General features: G+C 42.8%; 2 protein-coding genes across 2 annotated transcripts in view; one reads left to right on the top strand and one right to left on the bottom strand.

Moving 5' to 3' along the window:
* The first annotated feature begins 649 nt into the window (after window positions 1–649).
* anapc5 (anaphase promoting complex subunit 5) lies at window positions 650–10,527 on the top strand. The gene is given in 16 exon segments (NM_001165333.1): window positions 650–1,210; window positions 1,299–1,378; window positions 1,488–1,597; window positions 1,738–1,984; window positions 2,490–2,658; window positions 2,801–2,991; window positions 3,102–3,183; window positions 3,338–3,430; window positions 7,122–7,303; window positions 7,545–7,680; window positions 7,883–7,957; window positions 8,146–8,267; window positions 9,214–9,321; window positions 9,412–9,559; window positions 9,794–9,956; window positions 10,090–10,527. Coding segments are annotated over 16 exon segments (2,319 nt in total). The 5' UTR covers window positions 650–1,009; the 3' UTR covers window positions 10,302–10,527.
* Window positions 10,528–11,840: 1,313 nt separating this feature from the next.
* Window positions 11,841–22,768, bottom strand: part of LOC106596834 (glutathione hydrolase 1 proenzyme) — a 33,472-nt gene continuing 22,544 nt past the window's right edge. The window contains exons 2-13 of the mRNA XM_082966276.1: window positions 20,408–20,614; window positions 20,151–20,281; window positions 19,974–20,063; window positions 19,427–19,619; window positions 18,161–18,321; window positions 17,866–18,015; window positions 16,993–17,129; window positions 15,014–15,201; window positions 14,638–14,762; window positions 14,378–14,490; window positions 14,126–14,239; window positions 11,841–13,997 (exon numbers count right to left, since the gene is read on the bottom strand). Coding sequence (XP_082822402.1) covers window positions 13,848–13,997; window positions 14,126–14,239; window positions 14,378–14,490; window positions 14,638–14,762; window positions 15,014–15,201; window positions 16,993–17,129; window positions 17,866–18,015; window positions 18,161–18,321; window positions 19,427–19,619; window positions 19,974–20,063; window positions 20,151–20,281; window positions 20,408–20,610 — 1,755 coding nt within the window. The 5' untranslated portion in view covers window positions 20,611–20,614 and the 3' untranslated portion in view covers window positions 11,841–13,847. The remainder of the gene's footprint in view (window positions 13,998–14,125; window positions 14,240–14,377; window positions 14,491–14,637; window positions 14,763–15,013; window positions 15,202–16,992; window positions 17,130–17,865; window positions 18,016–18,160; window positions 18,322–19,426; window positions 19,620–19,973; window positions 20,064–20,150; window positions 20,282–20,407; window positions 20,615–22,768) is intronic.

Raw genomic sequence — 22,768 nt, 5'->3', positions numbered from 1 at the left:
CCCCGTGGGAATCGAACCCACAACCCTGGCGTTGCACACACCATGCTGGCGTTGCAAACACCATGCTCTACCAACTGAGCCACAGGGAAGGCTATTAATGAATATGATTTGTTTGTTTAGGATTTCTGGCAATGTAAAAGGTTTGTATGTACGCTTTTTTGTATGTGACTATTCCTCTTTTGGTTGTTGACGTTTGCTGTTTGTTAATAAAAATACAAAATAAATGTCAAGAGGTGAGTCCCGTGTAGCTCAGTTGGTAGATCATGGTGCTTGCAATGGCAGGGTTGTGGGTTTGAGTCCCACGGGATACCAGTATGAAAATGTATGCTCTTACTACTGTGAGTTGCTCTGGTTAAGTAAAATGTAAGTCTAAATTGTGTGAGGTATTTTTAACATGGGATATGTACAATTAGGATATAAAAATGATGTCCTGGAATAAGTAGGTCTGACCTACATGAAGGGAACTGATGGTACTATGGAAAATCTAAAATCTTATGGAGAAGACGATATCCATCATATTAAAATAATGTATTCGAACATTTCATGTGTGAGTTTTTGTTGTGCTGATGGGACCAATCGATGACTCTGCAATCCACTCTATGTTGTGACATTTGGGGGCGTGGCCATGTAGGAACGTCATTAGATAGGGACAGAAGGAGGGCAGTTTGAAGCAAAAGCGACGGGGTGGTAAACCATGTTCTAAAATTCATGCAGTTTGTTAACAAAATACTACTGGAAATATTGCCGTATGTGGCAGACTTAAAATAACATTAGTCAGTCTGGCTACAAAATTATAAGATAGTTAGCTACTCTCTCAAGGAGTTAGATAGCAAGCTAGCGTGTTTAGCTAGCAAAGAATATCAGCTTAGCTAACGTTAGCTAGCTCGATAACATGGTTTGCGAATTGTTGCATGTTTTTCTTGATTATTTGACTTCACACAACGCTGTTAAAATGTAGCTTTATAATATTTAGCAAGCTAGCTAGCGAGTTAACGTTCCAATTCAAACAATGGCGAGCGTACATGAAAGTTTGTATTTCAACCCAATGATGACCAATGGGGTGGTCCATGCCAATGTGTTTGGCATCAAAGATTGGGTGACTCCGTATAAAATCTCTGTGCTGGCCTTGCTGTACGAGATGACCACGTCAAAACCAATTGCTCTTCAGGAAAGAAGGCGCTTGAACAAACTCATCCTGCCTCTACAACAGGTTGGAATAGCTATTGATCACCTTACAACTTCTACTTTCCACTGTCAATTGCTTGCTTTTCTTTATCAAATGTTTGTCTGTCTATCAGGGTCCAGACTTGACTCTTGACCAGTTCCTGAAGACTGTGGAAGAATGTTGCCCTCAAACAGCATATGCTGTGAAACTCCGGTATGGATGAGTCCTTGACCCAATTGCTGTGGCTTAGGCCTATGTCTAGTGTAAAAGGTCAGAGATGCATGTTGTCTGCTCTTTCATCACACACATTTTCTCTTTACAGGTTACATGAAATGGCTGATGGAGAGCTGAAGGACATGGAATATTTCTTTGCCACCCTCCCCACTCCTTTTAGCGCTATTGATTCTGAGGCGTATAAGACCAGTGTTGTTGGTGAGTAGTAGTAAGCATCATTTGATTCGAAGTCCAAAGGTTGGAACAATGGAGCATCTTGTTTAGTTAGAGTGGCGCTATATAAATTGATGACACAGATTTGAGGTTTTATCATCATGACCTTGTCTTTGTTTTCTCAGGCCTGTTCATGAGACACATGCTCCTGGCCTACAACAAGCTGTCCTTCAGCCAGGTGTACAAACTTTACAAAGCCCTGCAGCAGTACTACCACAGTCACTACGCCCGGCCTGGTGATGTCCAGGTGGGGCTGCCTGCCCTGGCTGCAGACGACTCTGACATGGACCTCACCAGCACAGAGGACAACGTAGGGGAGAGGATGGAGAAGGAGGAGCTGGATACTGCACCGCTGCATGAGTCTGAGCTAAAGTTCGTATAATTCACTTGTATAAGTAAAAGAAGAGGTGGTAGTAGAGGGAATAGTGGTAGTAGAGGGAATAGTGTGTAAGTATTGGAAGATGGGCAGGGGCTCTGCTTTTCTAGCTTCAGGGGGAAGCTGGTTCCACCATTGGGGTGCCAGGAAGAGAAGCGCTTTGACTGGGCTGAGCGGGAGCTGACCCCCGTATAGGTGGAACAGCCAAGAGAACGGAGGTTGTAGAGCGGAGTACTCGGGTTGGGGTGTAGGGTTTGAGTATAGCCTGAAGGTAGGAAGGGGTAGTTCCCCTTGCTGCTCTGTAGGCAAGCACCATGGTCTTGTAGTGGATGCAAGCTTTGACTGGAAGCCAGTGGAGTGTGCAGAGGAGTGGGGTGACATGTAAGATCTTGGGAAGGTTGAACACCAGGCATGACATGTAGTAATCATTCTCATCAGTGTGATGGTCATCAGTTTACCCTTTGCATATTGTTCTTTTTCCTTATTTGCTACTTTCTATAGAAATGAGGATGCCCCAAGCAGAGGCCCACTCTCGCAGAAGCAAGCAGAGTACTTTCTTGCTAGACAAGCGTACCTTCTAAAGAATGATGAGAACAAAGCCCTGAAGCCATCTGCCCTGCAGGATGAGCTGAACAACATGCTCAAGTTCAACCCTGACTTTGCTGAGGCGGTGAGGCTCTACTATCAGTTAATATTATGGACTCACTCAAACAAACATGACACAAAATTTGTGTGGAGCATAAAGAAAGTGAGTGTTTGAGTGATTTTTGGTCAACCTGATTGTGCTTGAGGCAGCTGTTTTGTGTCTGCAGCATTACCTGAGCTACCTGAACAGCATGCGAGTCCAGGACATCTTCATCTCCACCCACAGTCTGTTACATTACTTTGACCGCCTCATCCTGTCAGGGAGCGAGGGAAAGAGCAACGGGGACGAAGGCTACGGGAGAAGTCTCCGCTACGCTGCCCTCAACCTGGCAGCACTGCATTGTCGCTTTGGACACTAGTGAGTAGTAGTGGGCATAGATATGGAAAGTCTGTCAATATCAGTTGCAATTTATCTATGCAATATTGATTCTTGTCAAATGAAAAAATCAACTCCAACTCTTAACTCAGTCAACAGGCTGACCTGGCTCTACAGGAAGCTATCCGCATCGCCCAGGAGTCCAACGATCACGTGTGCCTGCAGCATTGCCTGGTAGGAGCTTTTACTTTTGTGTTCTATGCTCAACATACAGTATTTACACAATATGGGTAGTCAAGGTTGGTCTGTGTCTATACCTTGTACCACTTTCTCAGCACCAATACGTTATCTGTGTAATCATCTATTAATGTATTTGTATCTCTTTCAGAGTTGGCTTTATACCCTTGAACAGATGAAAGGATCTGACAGTTCTGTGCTAACTGAGGACTCAGTGAAAATGGCAGCCCACTTCTGTCTACCGGTAAGAATAGCATGAGCGTGCAGACTGAGGCACTCCAGGTTCTCGTACGGGTTTATGCAATAGATTCAGATAATAGGCAGAATTTATCGCAGACCTAAAGCTGATTTGTGAAGGTGCTGAAGGCGAAACAGGAATGTCTATGCACACTTCCAGCCAGATGCTAATTTATTTAAATTATAGCTGAGCTTTTGGTCAGTCAACCTTCATCAGAGCATATCTCCACAAACAATAGTGGGACAGATAAGGCCACACAGCGAGCCAGAAGTAATTGCAGACACCTGTGGGTACCCACAATGGCCACAAGTTGTCATAATATCAGATAGAAAGAAATACAGGATAGAACAGAAAATGTTATAGATGTATTTCTAGTAGACCAAAAACGTACACAGGGAATGTGGTGTTAGCATAAGGAACCCATACTCTCAGAAAGCAATAAAGCTGAAAAATGTCATAAGAAAAGGAAAATATATGCAACACTATATATTCAGACCCCTTGACTTTTTCCACATTTTGTTATGTTACAGCCTTATTCTAAAATGGATCAATCAATCTACACACAATACCCCATAACGACAAGGCAAAACGTTTTTTTTCTTGTGCTAATTTCTAAAAAAAATTATGTGAAAATATCACATTTACATAAGTATTCAGACCCTTTATTACTCAGTGCTTTGGCAGTGATTACAGCCTCGAGTCTTCTTGGGTATGACACTACAAGCTTGGCACACCTGTATTTGGCAGTTTCTCCCATTCTTCTCAGCAGATCCTCTCAAGCTCTATCGTGATGGATGGTGAGCGTCGCTGCACAGCTAAGGCCGGGCTCTGGCTGGGTCACTCAAGGACATTCAGAGACTTGTCCCGAAGCCACTCCTGCGTTGTCTTGGCTGTGTGCTTAGGGTCGTTTTCCTGTTGGAAGGTGAACCTTCACCCCAGTCTGAGGTCTTGAGCTCTCTGGAGCAGGTTTTCATCAAGGATCTCTCTGTACTTTGCTCTGTTCCTCTTTCCCTCAATCCTGACTAGTCTCCCAGTCCCTGCCGCTGAAAAATATCCCCACAGCATGATGCTGCCACCACCATGCTTCACCGTAGGAATGGTGCCAGGCTTCCTCCAGATGTGACGCTTGGCATTCAGGCCAAAGAGTTCACTCCTGGTTTCATTAGACCAGAGAATCTTGTTTTCTCAAGGTCTGAGAGTCTTTAGGTGCCTTTTGGCAAACTCCAAGCGGGTTATCATGTGCCTTTTACTGAGTGGCGGCTTCCGTTTGGCCACTCTACCATGAAGGCCTGATTGGTGGAGTGCTGCAGAGATGGTTGTCTTTCTGGAAGTTTCTCCCATCTCCACAGAGGAACTCTGGAGCTCTGTCAGTGACCATCGGGCCCTTCTCCCCCGTTTGGCCGGGCGGCCAGTTCTAGAAAGAGTCTTGGTGGTTCCCAACTTCAGTGCCCTTCGGTGCTGCAGAAATATTTTTGTACCTTTCCCCAGATCTGTGCCTTGACACAATCCTGTCCTTCGACCTCGTGGCTTGGTTTTTGCTCTGACATGCACAAACAACTGTGGGACCTTATATAGACAGGTGTGTGCCTTTCCAAATCATGTCCAATCCAATTGAATTTACCACATGGCCTCCAATCAAGTTGTAGAAAAATCTCAAGGATGATCAATGGAAACAGGAGCTAAATTTTGAGTCATAGCAAAGGGTCTGAATACTTATGTAAATAAGGTATTTAAATATATGTATTATTTAAAAATAAATTTGCAAACATTTCTAAACTTGTTTTCTCTTTGTCATTATGGGGTATTGTGTGTATATTTTAATTTAGTCAATTTTTGAATCAGGCTGTAACGGCACAAAATGTGGAAAAGGGGAAGGTGTCTGATTACTTTCCGAATGCACTGTACATATGTAGAACCAGAAGAAATCTAGAAAACGAGTAGATAAAATTTAAGGTAACCTGTTGGGTAAGTATCGGGCCACTAGAGCCATCTTGAATACAGGACACCCTAATACCAGTGACGGGGACAATAATAATTACAACATGACACTCCTATCAAAATCCTCATTGTGTCATAACGGCTATAGGGTGCCTAAAGTATGAATCCAGAGGAGTTCTCTCTAGCAGAGTTAACGGTCATTATGTCCTCTTGGTGACGCACCTCTACAATTCCAGGGCATTGAGAAGACACACTGAGAGCACTGGATAAAGTGAAAAGCAACAGGGTCATTTTCATCCTTGCGTCTTATAGAATAAGTGAACGTAAAGAGTTCTATGTTTCAATCTTCTGGATGTCTTGCCCATATACATGTTATCACACAGTGTACGATATAAATCACATGTTTTGTGTTGCATGTGATCGCCCCTTTAACACTACATATTTTTCCAGACCTAGGGTGTCGGAACTCTGAGTTCTTTTTTTGGTGTTGCACTGAGCACCATTTCCACTGGTGTAATTTCCATCTCTCAGGGGAGTAAGGAGGGTTTGTTTAGAACCCGTGTAGAGGCTGGCTTGGACTAGTCTACTGTGAAGATTGGGCCCTCGTTTGTAGATGAAAAAGGTGTGGGGGGTTCTTGATCAGTGTTTTTAATCATAATGGCTTTGGGTGGGGATTTACACTGAACACAAATATAAACGCAACTTGTGAAGTGTTGGTCCCATGTTTCATGAGCTGAAGTAAAAAACAGATAGGAAAACGCTGCTTATGCTACCAGGTGATTAAAAAAATATAAATATATATTTATAACGTTTCGACCCTTAGGTCTTCATCAGACATTGTTGTCGTAGGACATAAAATCACCTAGGAGCATGAGCAGCAGCGTTTCTTTTTATTTTCCAAGAGTTTGCCTACAACTCCAGCACCTGCAGAAAGTACCTGGATGTGTGTATGTTCTTCAGCTTTTCTACTGAAATAGAAAATCCCAGAAATGTTGCATACGCACAAAAAACGTATTTCTCTCTCAGATTCTGTGCACAAATTTTTTTATTTCCTTGTTAGTGAGCATTTCTCCTTAGCCTGTATAATTCATCCGCCTGACAGGTCTCTAATATAGTCATTTTGTGGGGGAAACATGTATTCTGAGTGGGTGGGCCTGGCTGCCAAGTGGGTGGGCCTGGCTGCCAAGTGGGTGGGCCTATGCCCTCCATGGACCACTCATGGCTGCATGCCTGCCCAGTCATGTGAAATACATAGATTAGGGGCTAATGAATTTATTTCAATTGACTGATTTCCTTATATGAACTGTAACTCAGTAAAATCTTTGAAATTGTTGCATTTATATTTTTGTTCAGTTTAGTTGCGCTTGAGAACTAGAGAAGCTGTTCACAGATGAGTTCATTAGGTGGTGACATTTCTCCTTCACGGTCCTCTAATATCCCAGTGCATCTGGGGCTTTTTCATGAGAGATATTCGTGTACACCCTCTCTAGACCAAATGTAGCCAATATGATGTCAGGGAGATTACTGTTCTGATATTTTATTAATCACATCTGTAGAATCTTTGACGAATGCTGGGATTTTTTCCACAATAGGCTTAATGATAGAATCAACAAAGTTGGAGAGTGGCTCTAGAAGAGTCAATACTGGCAACGATGGGTCTGCCCTTAGTTTTAAACCTGAGAGGTCAGGCTATGGGAGTTCAGTAGAGCCAGGTGTTTACTAAGCCTCACATTACCTTCACCCTCTCTCTCCTTCTCAGTACCTGGTATCTCTTGGCATTCAGTCCCTGGTCCAGCAGGGGGCGGTCCAGGGCAAGACAGCCCATGAGCTGATGGATGCTCTGAAGGACACAGATATCCTGCACTGGAAGCACAGCCTGTCAGAGCTCATAGACATCAGCCTGGCTCAGACAACGTCCATATGGAGGATGTATGGCAAGAGGTGGGTCTCCTTCACGCATCCTGATCCTCCCTGACAATCAGAATCCACACTGAACATAAACAATCCTAACCAGTAAGTTTATCTTTCAGTATGAAACCTGTTTTTTTTACTCGATTGGTAAGAAAAAAAGTGACTGTCAATTATTGATATCCAGTCTTGACTAATTTAATTAATCCAACACACATTCACTGACTGCATGTCTCCAACATTCATGTCCTGTTGAACGTATGTGTTCTTCCAGCACCATGGCTCAGCAGCAGGCCCAGCTCCTCCTGAACATGAATAGCCTGGAGCAGGTTAACTTTGGGGTCCAGCAGAACAACACAGAGGCCTTTGCTGTGGCCCTCTGCCACCTGGCTGAGCTTCATGCTGAACAGGTGCTGTAGTTGGTACACCTCATCCCACCTCTGTCTCTCCGGCTTCAGTCCCTCTGTCACGTCTCCCTCAGTGCTCATTTAGTCACTCAGGGCTGTTTCATAACCATTGATGTGATCCAGATTAAAGCTCAGGAGATGTGCACTTGTGTAGGCTGTGAGTGAGGCCTGCACCAGTTACATGTTCCTGTCCCCCTCCCTCCAGGGCCTGTATGGGGCTGTGTCTGAGGTCCTGAAGCATCTGAAGGAGCAGTTTCCACCTCACACCCAACATGCCAAGGTGAGCCATTCTGAACTCCTGCTCTTCTCTATCATCAACTTTAGACTTGGCCTCAATCCCCATGTTTAGCACTTTCCTATTGCTGCGCTACACAGAAACGCCATTGTCTTCTTCTCAAAGGCAATGGCACTGACATGGCTGGTATGAAGTGGGCTGTTCATTCTAATGTTTTGTGTTCTGTCACCCAGCTGTGGATGCTCTGTGACCTCAAGATCCAGTTTGACAGAGCTATGAATGATGGGAAATACCACTTGGCGGAGCCCCATGTCATAGCCATTGCTGCCTTGAACAAAACTGAGGGTCTTTATAGGTAAGGAAGGGTCATGACTCAGAACAGTCTTCCAGTGCTGTAGCTCTCTGTATGTAGGGCGTTCCACTAATTCAGTGGCTTTTGAGAAGTGTAACTTGGTCCCCAAAAACGTTTTGATTTCACCTAATTTGAACATTGTCATAAAGAGCACATGTTCAACTTGATGAAAAACAAGTTTTCCCATCTCAAGAGATAGAAATAAGACTCTACTAAGTAGCAGATAAAGGAACAGGGTTGACTCTAACAGGGTTGATTATTTCATATTAAATCAGCCATAAATCCTCTCGTGACAGGGGGAATGAAAGCTTGTTGTGTACCTCAGGGAGGGGCAACTGAATGCAAGCTTCACAAAAAAATGTTACATTGTTAAAACGTTTCAAGCCTGTCTATCTATGGGTAACATGGTTAACATGTTATTCTCGACACGCTCAGTTTTCCACCACAGAACACCAGAAAACTGCCAAAAAGAGTAGAACCAGATCACCTGCTTTTTTACACTATGATTTAACTATTAATGTTACATTTTTCTTTTGAAACCAAATATTTTAAAATGGAGTAGTTTCACCAGATTAAAATTTGAGTTCAATTAATGTAACAGGATTGACCTTAAAATGAGTGACAGACATAAATGAATCACTAATCACATTAAATAAATAATCATCATCAGAAATAACTTTTTCAAAGTAACAAAATAACCAGGGTTTTACAATGATGGGGAAACTAGGATACATTTTGGGTGCATGTGGGTTGAAATCTTCCTAGAAGTGACACGGTGTTGACGAAGGGACAGATTTATTGAAGGTGGTCTATCTTAAAGGCACTTCATTTCATACAACAGGCTTTTAAAATGCAATATTGGTGCACAATTTCTACTTCAAATATTAAAGGGACGCAAACCGCACTCTTTTCGTGGAACGACCCATGTGTATATCTGTCGTGTTAACAGGAAAGCTCAAGTGCTGAAGGCCTTGAACCGGACCACTGAAGCATACAGTATCCTGCAGAGGCTGCAGCTGTACTGCGAGAAGATCAAGTACACAGAGATGATCATCCGGTAGGCTCTAAATGAAACAGACTCCATATTTTTGGGTTAAGGGTTGTTTATCAGATATGTGTTTTAGACATATTGGTATGCCTTGTGCAGGGTGATGCTGGTCACAGCTGAGTTGCATTGGGAGTCGTCAGGTTTTGCCACAGCCCTTCCTCTCCTGCTACAGGCCCTGGCCCTGGCCAGACAGCACCACCTACAGGCCATGTCCTCCGAGACCATCCTTCACCTGGCTTTCACTCAGGTCAGCACAACAGACGCGCACATGCAATATGTAACCCTGTTATGGCAAACACACCACCGTATACTCTCTAAAACCCCTACACATACTAACACACACATCTTCAAACCCCTTAACTTAGACAGAACTGCATATTGTATGCAAAGTAAACTCCCACATTTAGGCAAAACAAGGAAATTCATACTGGGTTATATTTCAAAACTCCAATAGTTTGTTCTTCTCCTTCCCCCTGTCCAGTTGATGCTGGGAGTACCGGAGCAGGCTCTGGGTGTCCTTCATGAGGCGATGGAGCCCATCCTGGCACACGGAGCGGTCATGGATAAGGGCAGAGCTCTGCTGCTGGCAGCCCGCTGTCAGATGGCCATGGCTGGGACCCGGTCCAATGGCCAGAGGCATGCAGGTAGCACACATCCCCAACACAAACTTAATATCACTCACTACCTCAAATGTACATGTTTGTGGATACAATTACTTTGTCATGTAAGTACATAGACAGGAGTCTTTCAGTCTTCCTCCTTGTTGTCTCCCTCCAGCTTTAGGCCTGGCTGTGCAATCGCTGGGAGAGGCTGCAGCCTACTTCTCCATGCTGGACTGTAAGGATCGTCTCCGTGACGTCCACTACCTGCAGGCCCGGCTGCACCACACCCTGGGACAAACCCCCCAGCGCAACAAATGTGCCATGCTGTTCCGCCTCCTGGACCAGGAGCTGCAGGCGCCGGGGGCAGCTGTCGCCATGCGACTCTGAACGGTCATCACCACCCTGCCTTCTCCGACACAGACCGGAACATATACTGGTGTACTCTGTCATTGTCATGGACTTCGCATTCTATCCTATCTTTTGGTTCAAATTGCAACATTGCTTGTGTGTTAAAGAGTAGAGAAACAACTGGTTTAGGGCACTCCCAATTTACATTGCAAACTTGTATCATCTATCTACAATATAAAGATCAGACTTTAAGTCTCTAATCTTTTGTCATGTTTGTTGTGCTTTTTTTTGGCAAAACGGAGAACAAGAACATTTCTAATTTGTTCCACCTGAAAATGTTTGTCTGACTACCACTTGATGTCAAGCACAGCTGTTGGCAAAAGAGTGCAGCCTGGTTGGGCCTCCCCACAATTTTAACATTTATTTGCAGTTAAAACAGTTCCAACAAACGTAGGTGTTTCCCTCAGAACTGTGCAGGATCCAGAGGCCTCGATATGGAAACCTAGATGCCGCCACACCACCTCTTTGAGTAGCACCCACATAGTATTTGAATTTCAGCATACATACCGTTATACAACAGTTTATCCTTTATTCAGGACCAGAGAGATCTGATTCTTTAGAGCTAGTCATAGCCTCTGTTGTAGGATGTCATTAGAATAGATCTGGGCTATAGAGATAGAGGACTTGTCTTTGCATCTGCAATTATAGCATCTGTGACGGTATGGGCAGCTCCATTGAGGATCTCTTCATTTTTAAGTAGTACATTTTCTTCACGATTGGCTAATCCCTCCTGATGACCAGGTTGGACATGACTCCAACAGGAGGGATCAGCCAATGAATTTGGAAGTCCCACCCAGTTGACACATTAAAATGGTGGAAGTCTTCAATGACACTGCCCATGCTAATTTTGCCCTTTGGCCACTATCATTCTCTATGATATGTACTTGTATTTTGTCATTTATCATCATGTTCTTCAAAGTCCCAGTGGTGGGATCCCATCATAGGTCATAAATATCCAGAGATATCTAGCATAGAGGATCCGCATTCTCATCTACGCTTAGAGAATGAGAAATGGTTTAATGTTTCTCAGCTGTCGGAGTTACCACGATATGATGAGTGAGAGTAATATCAAATCAGAGCCGGGCAGAAGATGAGTATGTTTTAGAGAGAGCATTGTGATTTTTCTTCAACTGGAAGCATGCCAATGGAATTCATCATTTTAGCGAAGGAAAAGATTTCCCAGAGATATGCGCACATCAATGTAATAGTCCTGAGATGATTTGAAATGATATCTTTGTGTGTGTGCCATAACATGACAATCTGTGCACATTGTTTTTGTTAGTCTGGTGTAGATTTATGCGACCTGTGAGAGTGATAATGTTTTTATTGGGTTAAGTTATTCAGCATACTCAGTCAGTACCAGTCATGAGCGCTATTATATTTACATTCTCTTCATAATGGCATTGATCCAAGATCAGGTCTTATGAAATATTTGGATATTTTCAATATCCTGAATTGCCCTTTGGTTTGTATAGTAGCTTAGCCTAATAGCATTTAAAACATGACCTAACATTGGTATGAAAACACGGAAGTTTTATTACTGAAACAAAGCACTGACACGGTGATATAGCCCTGAGCCTTCAAATATTACATTCTGGGTCTAAGCATTTGAGGTACAAAGCAGAACCAATTTAGTTGAAAGCCAATGTAATATTTAACATTTGAGTGGGCTGGTTTTTGAGAATGTTCTGCATGTCCCTCTTACATGAAAAAAGCATTGTCATCATTACTTGAGCCTTTCTGGTTGACGTCAACGGCTTACATTAGACAAAAAGAAAGTATGTTCCATTGCCCTATCAGTCTTAACTTTACCATGTAGGTTTGTTCCAGATGTTTATTGGTATGTTTGCACAAGAAGTACTCCAAGACCGTGTGTGGGGTCTGAAATACGCTACATGTCACTTCGCTCTATAAACAAATACAGTAGATAATGGGCCTCCATGGGACAGGAGACGGGACAGAGACTGTCTGTGTAAATACACACAGACTCACACTGCATCATTCACTCTGCTCTTGTGTGCGTGTGTTTATATATCTAGAGCGAGATGGAGAGGGTGAGCTGCAGCCGTGGGATGTCTTTTCATCAGACAACACTAGATGGGACATGTGCCTAGTGATGCTAAATGTCCTCTGAACCAGTGGCCTGCCCTGTATGTGAGCACTGTGCATCAACACTGACACTATACTCTGTTCAGGCCTGTTCTGTCAAGAGTATCACATTAGTCGGGGGAATGGGATATGTTCTATTAGCACAGTTAGATGAGCTGTATCAAAGGATTGAAATACCCTTGCTTTGCTATTTTTGTATGTAATATACAGCTTCATTAGCCATCATTTCCCATCTGCCCACAGGCTGAGTGCTGTCTGAATGAATATGGATCTTCTTGCTCATACAGGGAAGCAGAGAGTAGAGAGTATGCAGATAGTGTCTCAGGCCACATTCAATAGGGCCAACCGGGTTGTAGCCTAGACAACAGGATACTACCATAGATGGACTTTAGTTGGCAGTCACTTCTCTGTGCACTTACTCAGCAGCTACAGGTAACTGCCAAAATAAAGGAAACATCAACATAAAGTGTCTTAATAAAGGAGAAGAGCACACTTTGATAGAGAGGAAGTATTTAGCCTGAGTCGGCTATGTAGCCTCCTATGCATCACTGGTCCATGGAAGCAATTGCTTCAGTGATTAATCCATTTGGAGGCTTTTGTAAAAGCCAAAACTGGCGCCAAATGCCACATCTTGCTAAGATTTGTCAGAAGGAAGCTGCTGTGTATTATGTTCTTCAGACTATTGAAGGAGGTCGAGCCCAATTTTTAGGTTGTAGGTGTAAAATTGTACTTCAGTCAGTTGTTTAGACATCATGTAGCTGTTATTCATCTATTGTGTACATTTTTCATCAGTTCTTTGGTTACAGGTATCGATGCAGAGAAATAAGTCTCTAAGAATATTGGGAACAGGCTGACTAATGTAAAATATATCTTACTTTAAACATTTTCATCATCACAGAGTAATTTGATTAAAATGTTGGCTAAAATTTCCTAGGCAAACTATTTCATAATGTATATCAGAAGATTCATGGCGTCCATAAAGTTCTAGCCCATTGGTATTTACATCCAGCAGGAATCGAAAGTTGCAGTCCAGCTTTCTGCTACCCCACTGCATTGCATTAATAAACTTCCATCTTCAGGATAATCGATAATGATGATCTCTTGATACAGCTAGGATAAAAAAAAATGCCACTTTCAGAGTTGCAACCTCACTTCTTTTTCAAAACACAAAAATAAATAATGAATAATGCTGAAATAAAAACAGAAATGCCGCCGATTATTTGGTGTGAAGGGAGGAGGTATTGATGTGGAGTAAAGTCATTTTCCATGTCTTGAAATGAATCTCAGCTGAAGAAAGAGAGTGGCTGTGTAACCTTGAGGAGGCATTGTTTGCGTGTCTTTCCAGATACTTAGCTCTATCCCTGCCTCTTTTTGGAGGTACACTCCAGGTTTGGGAAGGAAGGGGTGAGGTAAGACTCAGTAGCCCGCTGGATAGCCCCCTTTCCTGTGGTCAGACTCGGCACAGAGCCACTCCCCCTGTCTCACCACCGCCTGAACCACTGAATCATTCATATACAGGGGCCTGGTTCTTACATGGTTCTTCTTTTCCAGGCCATCTAATACACTCTTTTACACAAACACACACATACATAAACACAGAAATAAACACACACACACACAGATTCAAGTCCATAGTTGAAACCAATTTTTATAATTCAACAATATACGATGCAATATTGTTCAGAATTACCCACCTTTTCAAAGTCGTCCTCCGCTACAGTCGTATTTGGTTTGAGTTGATTGTGAATTCGAGGTAGTGTCACAGCTTTTTTGAGGTCGTAGTCAAAGAACAAGGTATTCAGAATCACCTATGTAAATGAGAAAATGAAGCTTCTTGTACTCTGATTCATCACAATATCACTATGTAAGGATAGATGGATATCATGTGTTAGTATAGGCTATATCTGTTTTAGAGAGGACATTTATGTGTATGGATCAAAACTTACTAGGGCAGTTGCTGTGATGATCTTTGTTCCACCAGAGGCTCCCACCACCATTTTCACTCTATTGTCTTTGTCGGAGATAATAGTTGGGCACATAGAAGAGAGAGGCCTTTTACCTAAAAATGAGAGAGAGACAAATCTTCAGACCAAAAGGTATTCTCAGAAAGCAAACCAGCCAAGGATCAAGCTGGAGCCATGTGTAAATTGAGAACTTTCAGTAGCCTACCAGAAATAAGGATATTGATTTCAGTTCCTATTCTCACCAGGCTGGATTAAGTTAGGAGATGGAGGGATTCCAAAGCCGTTGTTGATGTACGGAGAGCTGAAGTCATCCATCTCATCATTGAAAATGATGCCAGTTGATTGGGACATGACTTTGGAGCCAAAACTGAAGATAGGAATGATAGTTAAGTAGTTAGAGTTAAGTAATTATAGGAGTTAAGTAACCTATACATGTTATTTTTGGGTTAAATGCAAATAGGAAATTCTTTGTAAGACCATCGGCAACAAAGTTTGTTTAGAGTGCACATGTATACTATATTAAGGATCTGTCTCTGGATATCTATAATCTACCCTGTAGCATTATGTATTCATCAGTTCTATTGTCTCAGAGGAGGTCTTGCCTTGTAGGACTCTTACTAATTATTGATTGTGCTGGTGGCAGCCACAGCACTTCCATCCTCAGCTATGACGGACAGGTGTGCTGTCCCATGATTGTCTTTGACAAAATAATCTGGCTCGTAGTAACGGTCTGGTTGAGTGGTGTCATCTGTGATCTTGCTCCTGATCCCGTCAGCAAAGTAGTCTGAGGTCATGTTGTGGATGAGCTGGAGAGAAGATAAAATCATCAAATAGGAATTCAATTAGTTTCTCCTGGCAATGTTGAACAGTAGTCAACAGCATGTGATTATAGAGCATGTTCAGTAAACAACTACAAACCATTTTTATTTTAAAGTCAAATACAGTGCATTCGGAAAGTATTCAGACCCCTTCCCTTTTTCCACATTTTGTTACATTACAGCCTTATTAAAAAAGAAAATCCTCATCAATCTACACACAACACCCCATAATGACAAAGCGATAACAGATTTTAAGAAATGTTTGCAAATGTATAAAAAATTAAATGTACATACACTAAGTATTCAGACCCTTTGCTATGAGACTCAAAATTGAGATCAGGTACATCCTGTTTCCATTGATCATCCTTGAGATGTTTCTACAACTTGATTGGAGTCCACCTGTGGTAAATTCAATTGATTGGACATGATTTGGAAAGGCACACACCTGTCTATGTAAGGTCCCACAGTTGACAGTCACAGCAAAAACCAAGCCATGAGGTCAGCGGAATTGTACGTGGAGCTCCGAGACAGGATTATGTCAAGGCACAGATCTGGGGAAGGATACCAAAACATTTCTGCAGCATTGAAGGTCCCCAAGAACACAGTGGCCTCCATCATTCTTAAATGGAAGAAGTTTGGTACCACCAAGACTCTTCCTAGAACTGGCCGCCCGGCCAAACTGACCAATCGGCGGAGAAGGCCCTTGATCGTAGAAGTGACCAAGAACCCGATGGTCACTCTGACAGAGCTCCAGAGTTCCTCTGTGGAGATGGGAGAACCTTCCAGAAGGACAACCATCTCTGCAGCACTCCACCAATCAGGCCTTTACTGTAGAGTGGCCAGATGGAAGCCACTCCTCAATAAAAGGCGCATGACACCCTGCTTGGAGTTTGCCAAAAGGCACCTAAAGGACTCTGAGACCATGAGAAACAAGATTCTCTGGTCTGGTGAAACCAAGATTGAACTCTTTGGCCTAAATGCCAAACGTCACGTCTGGAGAAAGTGTGGCACCATCCCTACGTTGTACCATGGTGGTGGCAGCATCATGCTGTGGGGATGTTTTTCAGCGGCAGGGACTGGGAGACTAGTCAGGACTGAGGGAAAGATGAATGGAGAAAAGTACAGAGAGATCCTTAATAAAAACCTGCTCTAGAACACTCAGGACCTCAGACTGGGGTGAAGGTTCACCTTCCAGCAGGACAACGACCCTAAGCACACAGCCAAGACAATGCAAGAGTGGCTTCAGGACAAGTTTCTGAATGTCCTTGAGTGGCTCAACCAGAGATCGGACTTGAACCCAATCAAACATCTCTGGAGAGACCTGAAAATAGCTGTACAGCAATGCTCCCCATCCAACCTGACAGAACCTGAGAGGATATCCAGAGAAGAATGTGAGAAACTCCCCAATACAGGTGTGCCTAGCTTGTAGCGTCATACCCAAGAAGACTCAAGGCTGTAATCACTGCCAAAGGTGCTTCAACAAAGTACTGTGTTAAGGTTCTGAATACTTATGTAAATGTGATATTCCAGTTTTTTATTTATAATACATTTTATTTTTAATACATTTACAAAACATTCTAAAAACCTGTTTTTGCTTTGTCATTATGGGGTAATATGTGTAGATTGAGGGGACGACGACAATTTAATTAATTTTAGAATTAGGCTGTTAGGTAACAAAATGTGGAAAAGTCAAGAGGTCTGAATACTTTCCGAATGCACTGTGTATATATATTTGTGAGTGAAACTTTGTATTTGAAAGCTGTGTATCAGGGTTCTCACATCAGTGATATTGAGATATCGGGGATCCCCTAGTTTGCTCCTCTTGGCATAAGCAAACCGGAAAGCCTCCACGATGCGGTGATACGTCAGAGTCCTTTTCTTGGCCGTTGAAACACTTGAGCAAGTGAAGTTATACCCTGTTGAAAAAACACACAAAAAATTTTGATCTAATACACGGGTGAGTAAACTTTTTGACTCTAAGGCCACATCGGGGATTTCAAAATTCAACGGATGGCCGCACTGATTTTTTGGCTACCCATTTGTTCGTCAAAATGAATTTGTGGGCAGAAAAAAATGAGTTATTTGAAAATGTATCGGTCCATTATCATTATCCCCCCAAAAAGCTTACAAAATCCCTCACGGGCCACATTTAATCGATCTAATATGTCAGCCCCAAAAAAGAACTGTGTTCATTTATCAAAGATACAATTTTAATGTAATTCGATGTTTCCATCACAGGGTCATTTCCGTCTGATTCCGTCCTTGTTTTTGCACAAACACTAGCAGCTATGGTTGATGTCAAGATGTAGAGGACTAGTGCAGTTTAGTTCATTTCCAGTGAGATAATGTCCAGAGAGCTTACAGTGAATCTCTCTTAAGATGAGATGACAAACTGGGAGGCCTGAGCTGTTTGTTTACAGTCAATTAGTGGTGGATGATGCCCTTCTGTGTCTAAAGCACGACTAATGATCTTCTCCATGACCACACTCTCTGCATCTGGTGGATTAGCTGTAGCTGGATTCATGTAGAGGGGCGGTGGTGGTGATGGAGGGGGCGGAAACACTGTCCAAGGTGGTACAGTGGAAGGAAACCTGACATCCTCTGGTCTGCATGGCTGAGTTCAGACTCAGAGTTATCTAGGCTGCTGCTCACCGTCCACTATGTTGAGTATAAGTGCCAGGACTGGGCCGCTGGAGGGGGCGTCTGGGACGTGCATGGTGTACTCGCCCACAGTCAGCTTCAGTGGGTTCTCATTCAACACAGGCCTGTAGTCCAACAGGTCCTCCAGGGTGATAATCCCACCTGAAAAGTGAAAATAATAACTGCTGAAGAAGCACATCGACAAACTGCCTATCAGATCTGTCTTGCCTTATCATTATCATAGTGTGTACAGCAAGAATGATGAGCTTTAATAGAATATTATAATGCACAAGAAATAGAGAAAGACCTGCTGCTTGGATGTCATCAACAATTGTCTGTGCCATTGTCCCATTGTAAAAAACATCAGGTCCTTCCTCCGCTATCCTCCTGTAGGTGTCTGCTAGTTTGGGAAATTTAATGATATCATTTTCCTTCAGGATCTTTTTCTGGGAGTCACAGAACACTTCACTGGAATACAAAAACAGGAGCAGAAAACTTATCAGGAGTTATTCAAACAAATCTGTAGAGTAAAAGGACCAACATTCCCATGGCATTGTCATCATAGGTTTTACAGCGGTCAATCAAATCATCAATGGTCATAATAAATCACAGAGGAAGCCATGAATTTTTGGACATCAATGTAATCACATTTTATTGGTTGCAATATATCAATGTGGTACTCTGTGATAAAATCCAACTAATAATCCAATTACAGTACTTTATTGAGCAGAGATGGACTCAGTCGGGGTCTGAACTTAATGTTGAGAGTTAGAATAGTAGATCACACAAGGTGTAATTTCTAAATGTTGTTGTACATCAGCCGTTTTTATCTTGTTATGTCATTCACTCAATTAGCCTGTCAGCTGAACATGTTTTGATTGTAAATTAGCCTAGCCAGCTTTCTAAATGTGTAGTAATCATGGTCAAATTACCGACCAGGGGACCCCATTGATTTTGTTATTCACTGTCACTCAGATATCATATAGAATTTCAGGAAATGAGCTGTAAAACTGCACATTTTTCTCTCAGTCCCATGGCAAAATTAATAGAATTGCATGAAATGAGTTATGCAATTGATAAATCTTCTCTCCGCCCCATGGCAAAATGTGTAGAATTGCAGCACACTTGCTTTAAAACGGCAGCAGCCCCTCAATGCCCCATGGCAAAATGTGTAGAATTGCAGGAAATGAACTCTAAAACTCTAAAATGTTCTGCTCGCAAGGTGGTGGGCCCCCCAACAAAATGTCACTTAGGGCCCCCAAAAGATTAGGGCCGACACTGACTGCATGTGTGGGTATGGATGTTGGTACACAGACCCGCGAGCCACTGCGACCCCTCATGATGAGTTCAGATTTTTTGTGGCCCCCACCCCCATCAAAGTTGCCCATCCCTGTTAAAGAACATTTAATTTACACTGTCATTAAAGGGTAGCTATTATCAACCATCCATATCACTTAAATCTATCTTTGTCAATATTATTAGATTTGTAGAAGTGGTTGTAGTAGTAACATAGCAATTACAGAATCATTTTTGTTCCATATTTGTTTTCTTTGATCTCCTGTCCTATCCTCACCACATATTGGCATCTCCTTGAATAGCGTCCTTGTTGCTGGCGATGGCCTTGGCCAGGGCTTTGCCTATATGGAAACCTACGCGTGCCAACTGAATGCTTGGCTCAAACAGCTCCTTCCATGGCAGCCTGCCGTGTCTCCTGTGTGCCATCTCGTAACCACGGATCTCCCCTGGAATGGCTATAGACAATCCACCTGTTATGCAAAGAAGTCTTTACCACATTTTGCACAAAGTTGGAACCCTGCCCAGAAAGGATTTAAAATGCGTATCAGTCCATTTCCTCATTTTGACAGGTCAAACTGTTGCCCCCTTAGCAATGCATATGATGCAGAAGGTTAGAGCTAATTTTCCTTAGAATGATGGCAGATCAGGGAAGAGGCTGCCAGAAGGTTCAAACACAGTGTTATCTTCTATCTATCCCTACCCCACTGTGATACATGACAGCTACGATATTACTATTCAACTGTTATCTCAGGATGGTTTGAACTACAGAACCTGCCTAGCCTAACCTGTACCTGACATACATTCCAGAACAGTAAAAATGGTACCTTTCTGAGGAAGCTGGGTGTTATTGCCAAACATGTCTTTCGTCGCGTTCATTGGTGCTGTCTCTCTCGCGTCAATGGTTTCTACCTTCCCTGTCGAGCAGTGATACAAAATACAGACAAATGGATGTGTTTGTTAGCCTTTTTAATTTGTGGTGTCTTGAGGACACACTGACTCACCTGTGGAAGCATTGTAGATGTTGAAGAAGAGACCCCCTCCAATGCCCATGCTGTGAGCGTTCAGGAGGCCAACACACAGCAGGGCGGCGATAGATGCATCCACCGCTGAGCCGTTCCTCTTCAGGATGTCCCTAGGTACGCACACACACACACTTAATGCTCCTTGTAGAGCTTAATCGTGTCCTGTCATTTGACTAAGTGTGTACCATGAATCATTGTATCAAAGGGAATTAGTTGGCTAGTGTTACGTTACTTACCTCCCCACCTCAGAGCATATCCCAGCATCTGTAGCCACGGCAGCTTTTGAGTAGAAATGGTCTGAGGGTGAGATGGGGTTCTTGTTTTCCACGTACACCCACACGAGCACTCCTACTGCAGCCAGCAGGGCAGCCAGGGCAGCTACCAGAAAAAGAAACACCAGGCCAGCCACCAGGCCAGCCACCGGGGACTTCCTGCTCATGTTCCTGCCCAGGGGAACCAACACACCAACACATCTTACAGTTTGACAGGAGCCTTACAGATACTGTATCTTCCTGATTTAATTTATTATATAGTTAAAAGTAGTAGGCTTTTTTAGCATGCAGTCAGTCTTAGTGCTGTGTCTGCCTGATGAAACCTTGTCAAAGGAACCTGCGAAGCGCCATGGGCATTGTATCTTAATGTCATCACTATCTTCCCAATGCAGAGGTCCCCCATGGAGCATGCTGTGGGTTGTCAATCATATACATGTGACTCAAATCTAAACTGTCAGAGGCTGTCGTTTGAGTTCCCTGCATGTGTCCCTTAATGTTTTCTGTGAGTTACAAAATGGTACGGAGGTGGTGGTGGTGTCTGTTTGACAAGCTCCATTAAACTTTCAACTCAAGCATAATGAAACAGAAACTCCTGGTAGAAAATAGTGGTATCCTACTACCTGGGATTGAGGGTGAGTGAGCAGGGAGCAAAGAGCTGACTATAAGAGTCTAAAAATGTAAATGTGTGAATTCCTTGTGATTGTACGTTTGTCTAATGATGATACACTTTATTTCAAGTGAATATTTACTTTCACCCTTGAAAAATCATAATAGTCCTCTCCCCTCAACGTTTTGTGATCCTGGCCTGAATTTACCATGTGTATGACCTCTCCTATAGAGGACACACATTTTTATCTTGAAATTATCACACATCCCTGTGACAAAGACTGTGACAACCAACCCCGGTCTCCCTTACATAGGAAGCATAAAATTAAGAGGAAGATACAAGAAATTGAACATATACACTGAGTGTACAAACCATTAAGAGGACCTTCCTCATATTGAGTTAAACCCCCTCATGCCCTAGACTCAATTCATCAGGGCATGGACTCTACAAGGTTTCGAAAGCATTCCACAGGGACGCTGGCCCATGTTGTGTCAAGTTGGCTGGATGTCCTTTGGGTGGTGGAACGTTCTTGAAACACACAGGAAACTGTTGAGTGTAAAAAACCTAGCAGTGTTGCAGTTCTTGACACAAACTGTTGTGCCTGGCACCTACTACCATGCCCCATTCAAAGGCACTTTAATATTTTGTCTTGCCCATTCACCCTCTGAATGGCACACATACACAATCCATGTCTCAATTGTCTCAAGGCTGAAAATCCTTCTTTAACCTGTCTCCTCCCCTTCATCTACACTTATTGAAGTGGATTTAACAAGTGGCATCAACAAGGGATCATAGATTTCACCTGGATTCACCTGGTCAGTCTATGTCATGGAAAGTAAACTCAATGTATACCAAACAAAATCCATTGATTTCAAAGTTTAACATTTCAAATGATGGTTTCTGCTATTGGATAAACTTTGAAATACATTTTAAGGTGAAAAATCGGAGTCTCAGTGTAATTCCATTTCTGAGGAATTGCCCTCGGGCTACACAGAAAACATGGCTACCACATCAATGTACTCTTCACCATAAAGTACATTGTGTTATAAAATAACAATTTATTATATTAAGAGTTTGTCTTATCAACCATTTGGCAACACTTACATAATAGATGTAACCCTGATATCTGATATATGGCCTACACTTTGGAACTAAGCTGTTCAGAAGGGAACAAAAAAACACTGTAATGAGTTACTGAACACACAAGAAAATGAACATAGAAAATGAAAACTAGAACAAATCCCCATGAAAAAAACCAACCCCAAAACACACAAAAACAACACCCCCTGCCACGCCCTGACCATTCTAAAATGACAAAGACCCTTTATACTGGTCAGGACGTGACAGACTGTCGTGGATAAGTCCCAATATTTCCGTTTATGCAGGAGCTCCTCTACATTATTTAACCTACATTTGAAGTAGCCTACCCACCCATACGGTGGCCACAGGTGCTCCTACTATTGACCTGTTTTTGAAGGAGGTGTTTGTAAACTATTAGGCCCACTACTCTCACTGTCATCCCTGGCATCTGGTCATTTCCATGGCACCACAGGTGCTGCTGCTATTTCAAATAAACCTTGAACAATATCACAATTACTATTCACAATATGATAGACATAACATATTGCACAGATTTGTCTGAGTGCATGCTCTTTTCAGAGTTTCTAATAATAACAGAAACAGGGTGCTGGACCAGCTTGTGGGAATAGAGTGATTCT

The sequence above is a fragment of the Salmo salar genome, chromosome 20 (genome assembly GCF_965601325.2).
Source record: "Salmo salar chromosome 20, fSalSal1, whole genome shotgun sequence".
NCBI lineage: Eukaryota > Metazoa > Chordata > Actinopteri > Salmoniformes > Salmonidae > Salmo > Salmo salar.
Note: the sequence above shows the minus strand (reverse complement) of the source record. Positions and strands in the feature narration are given on the sequence as shown.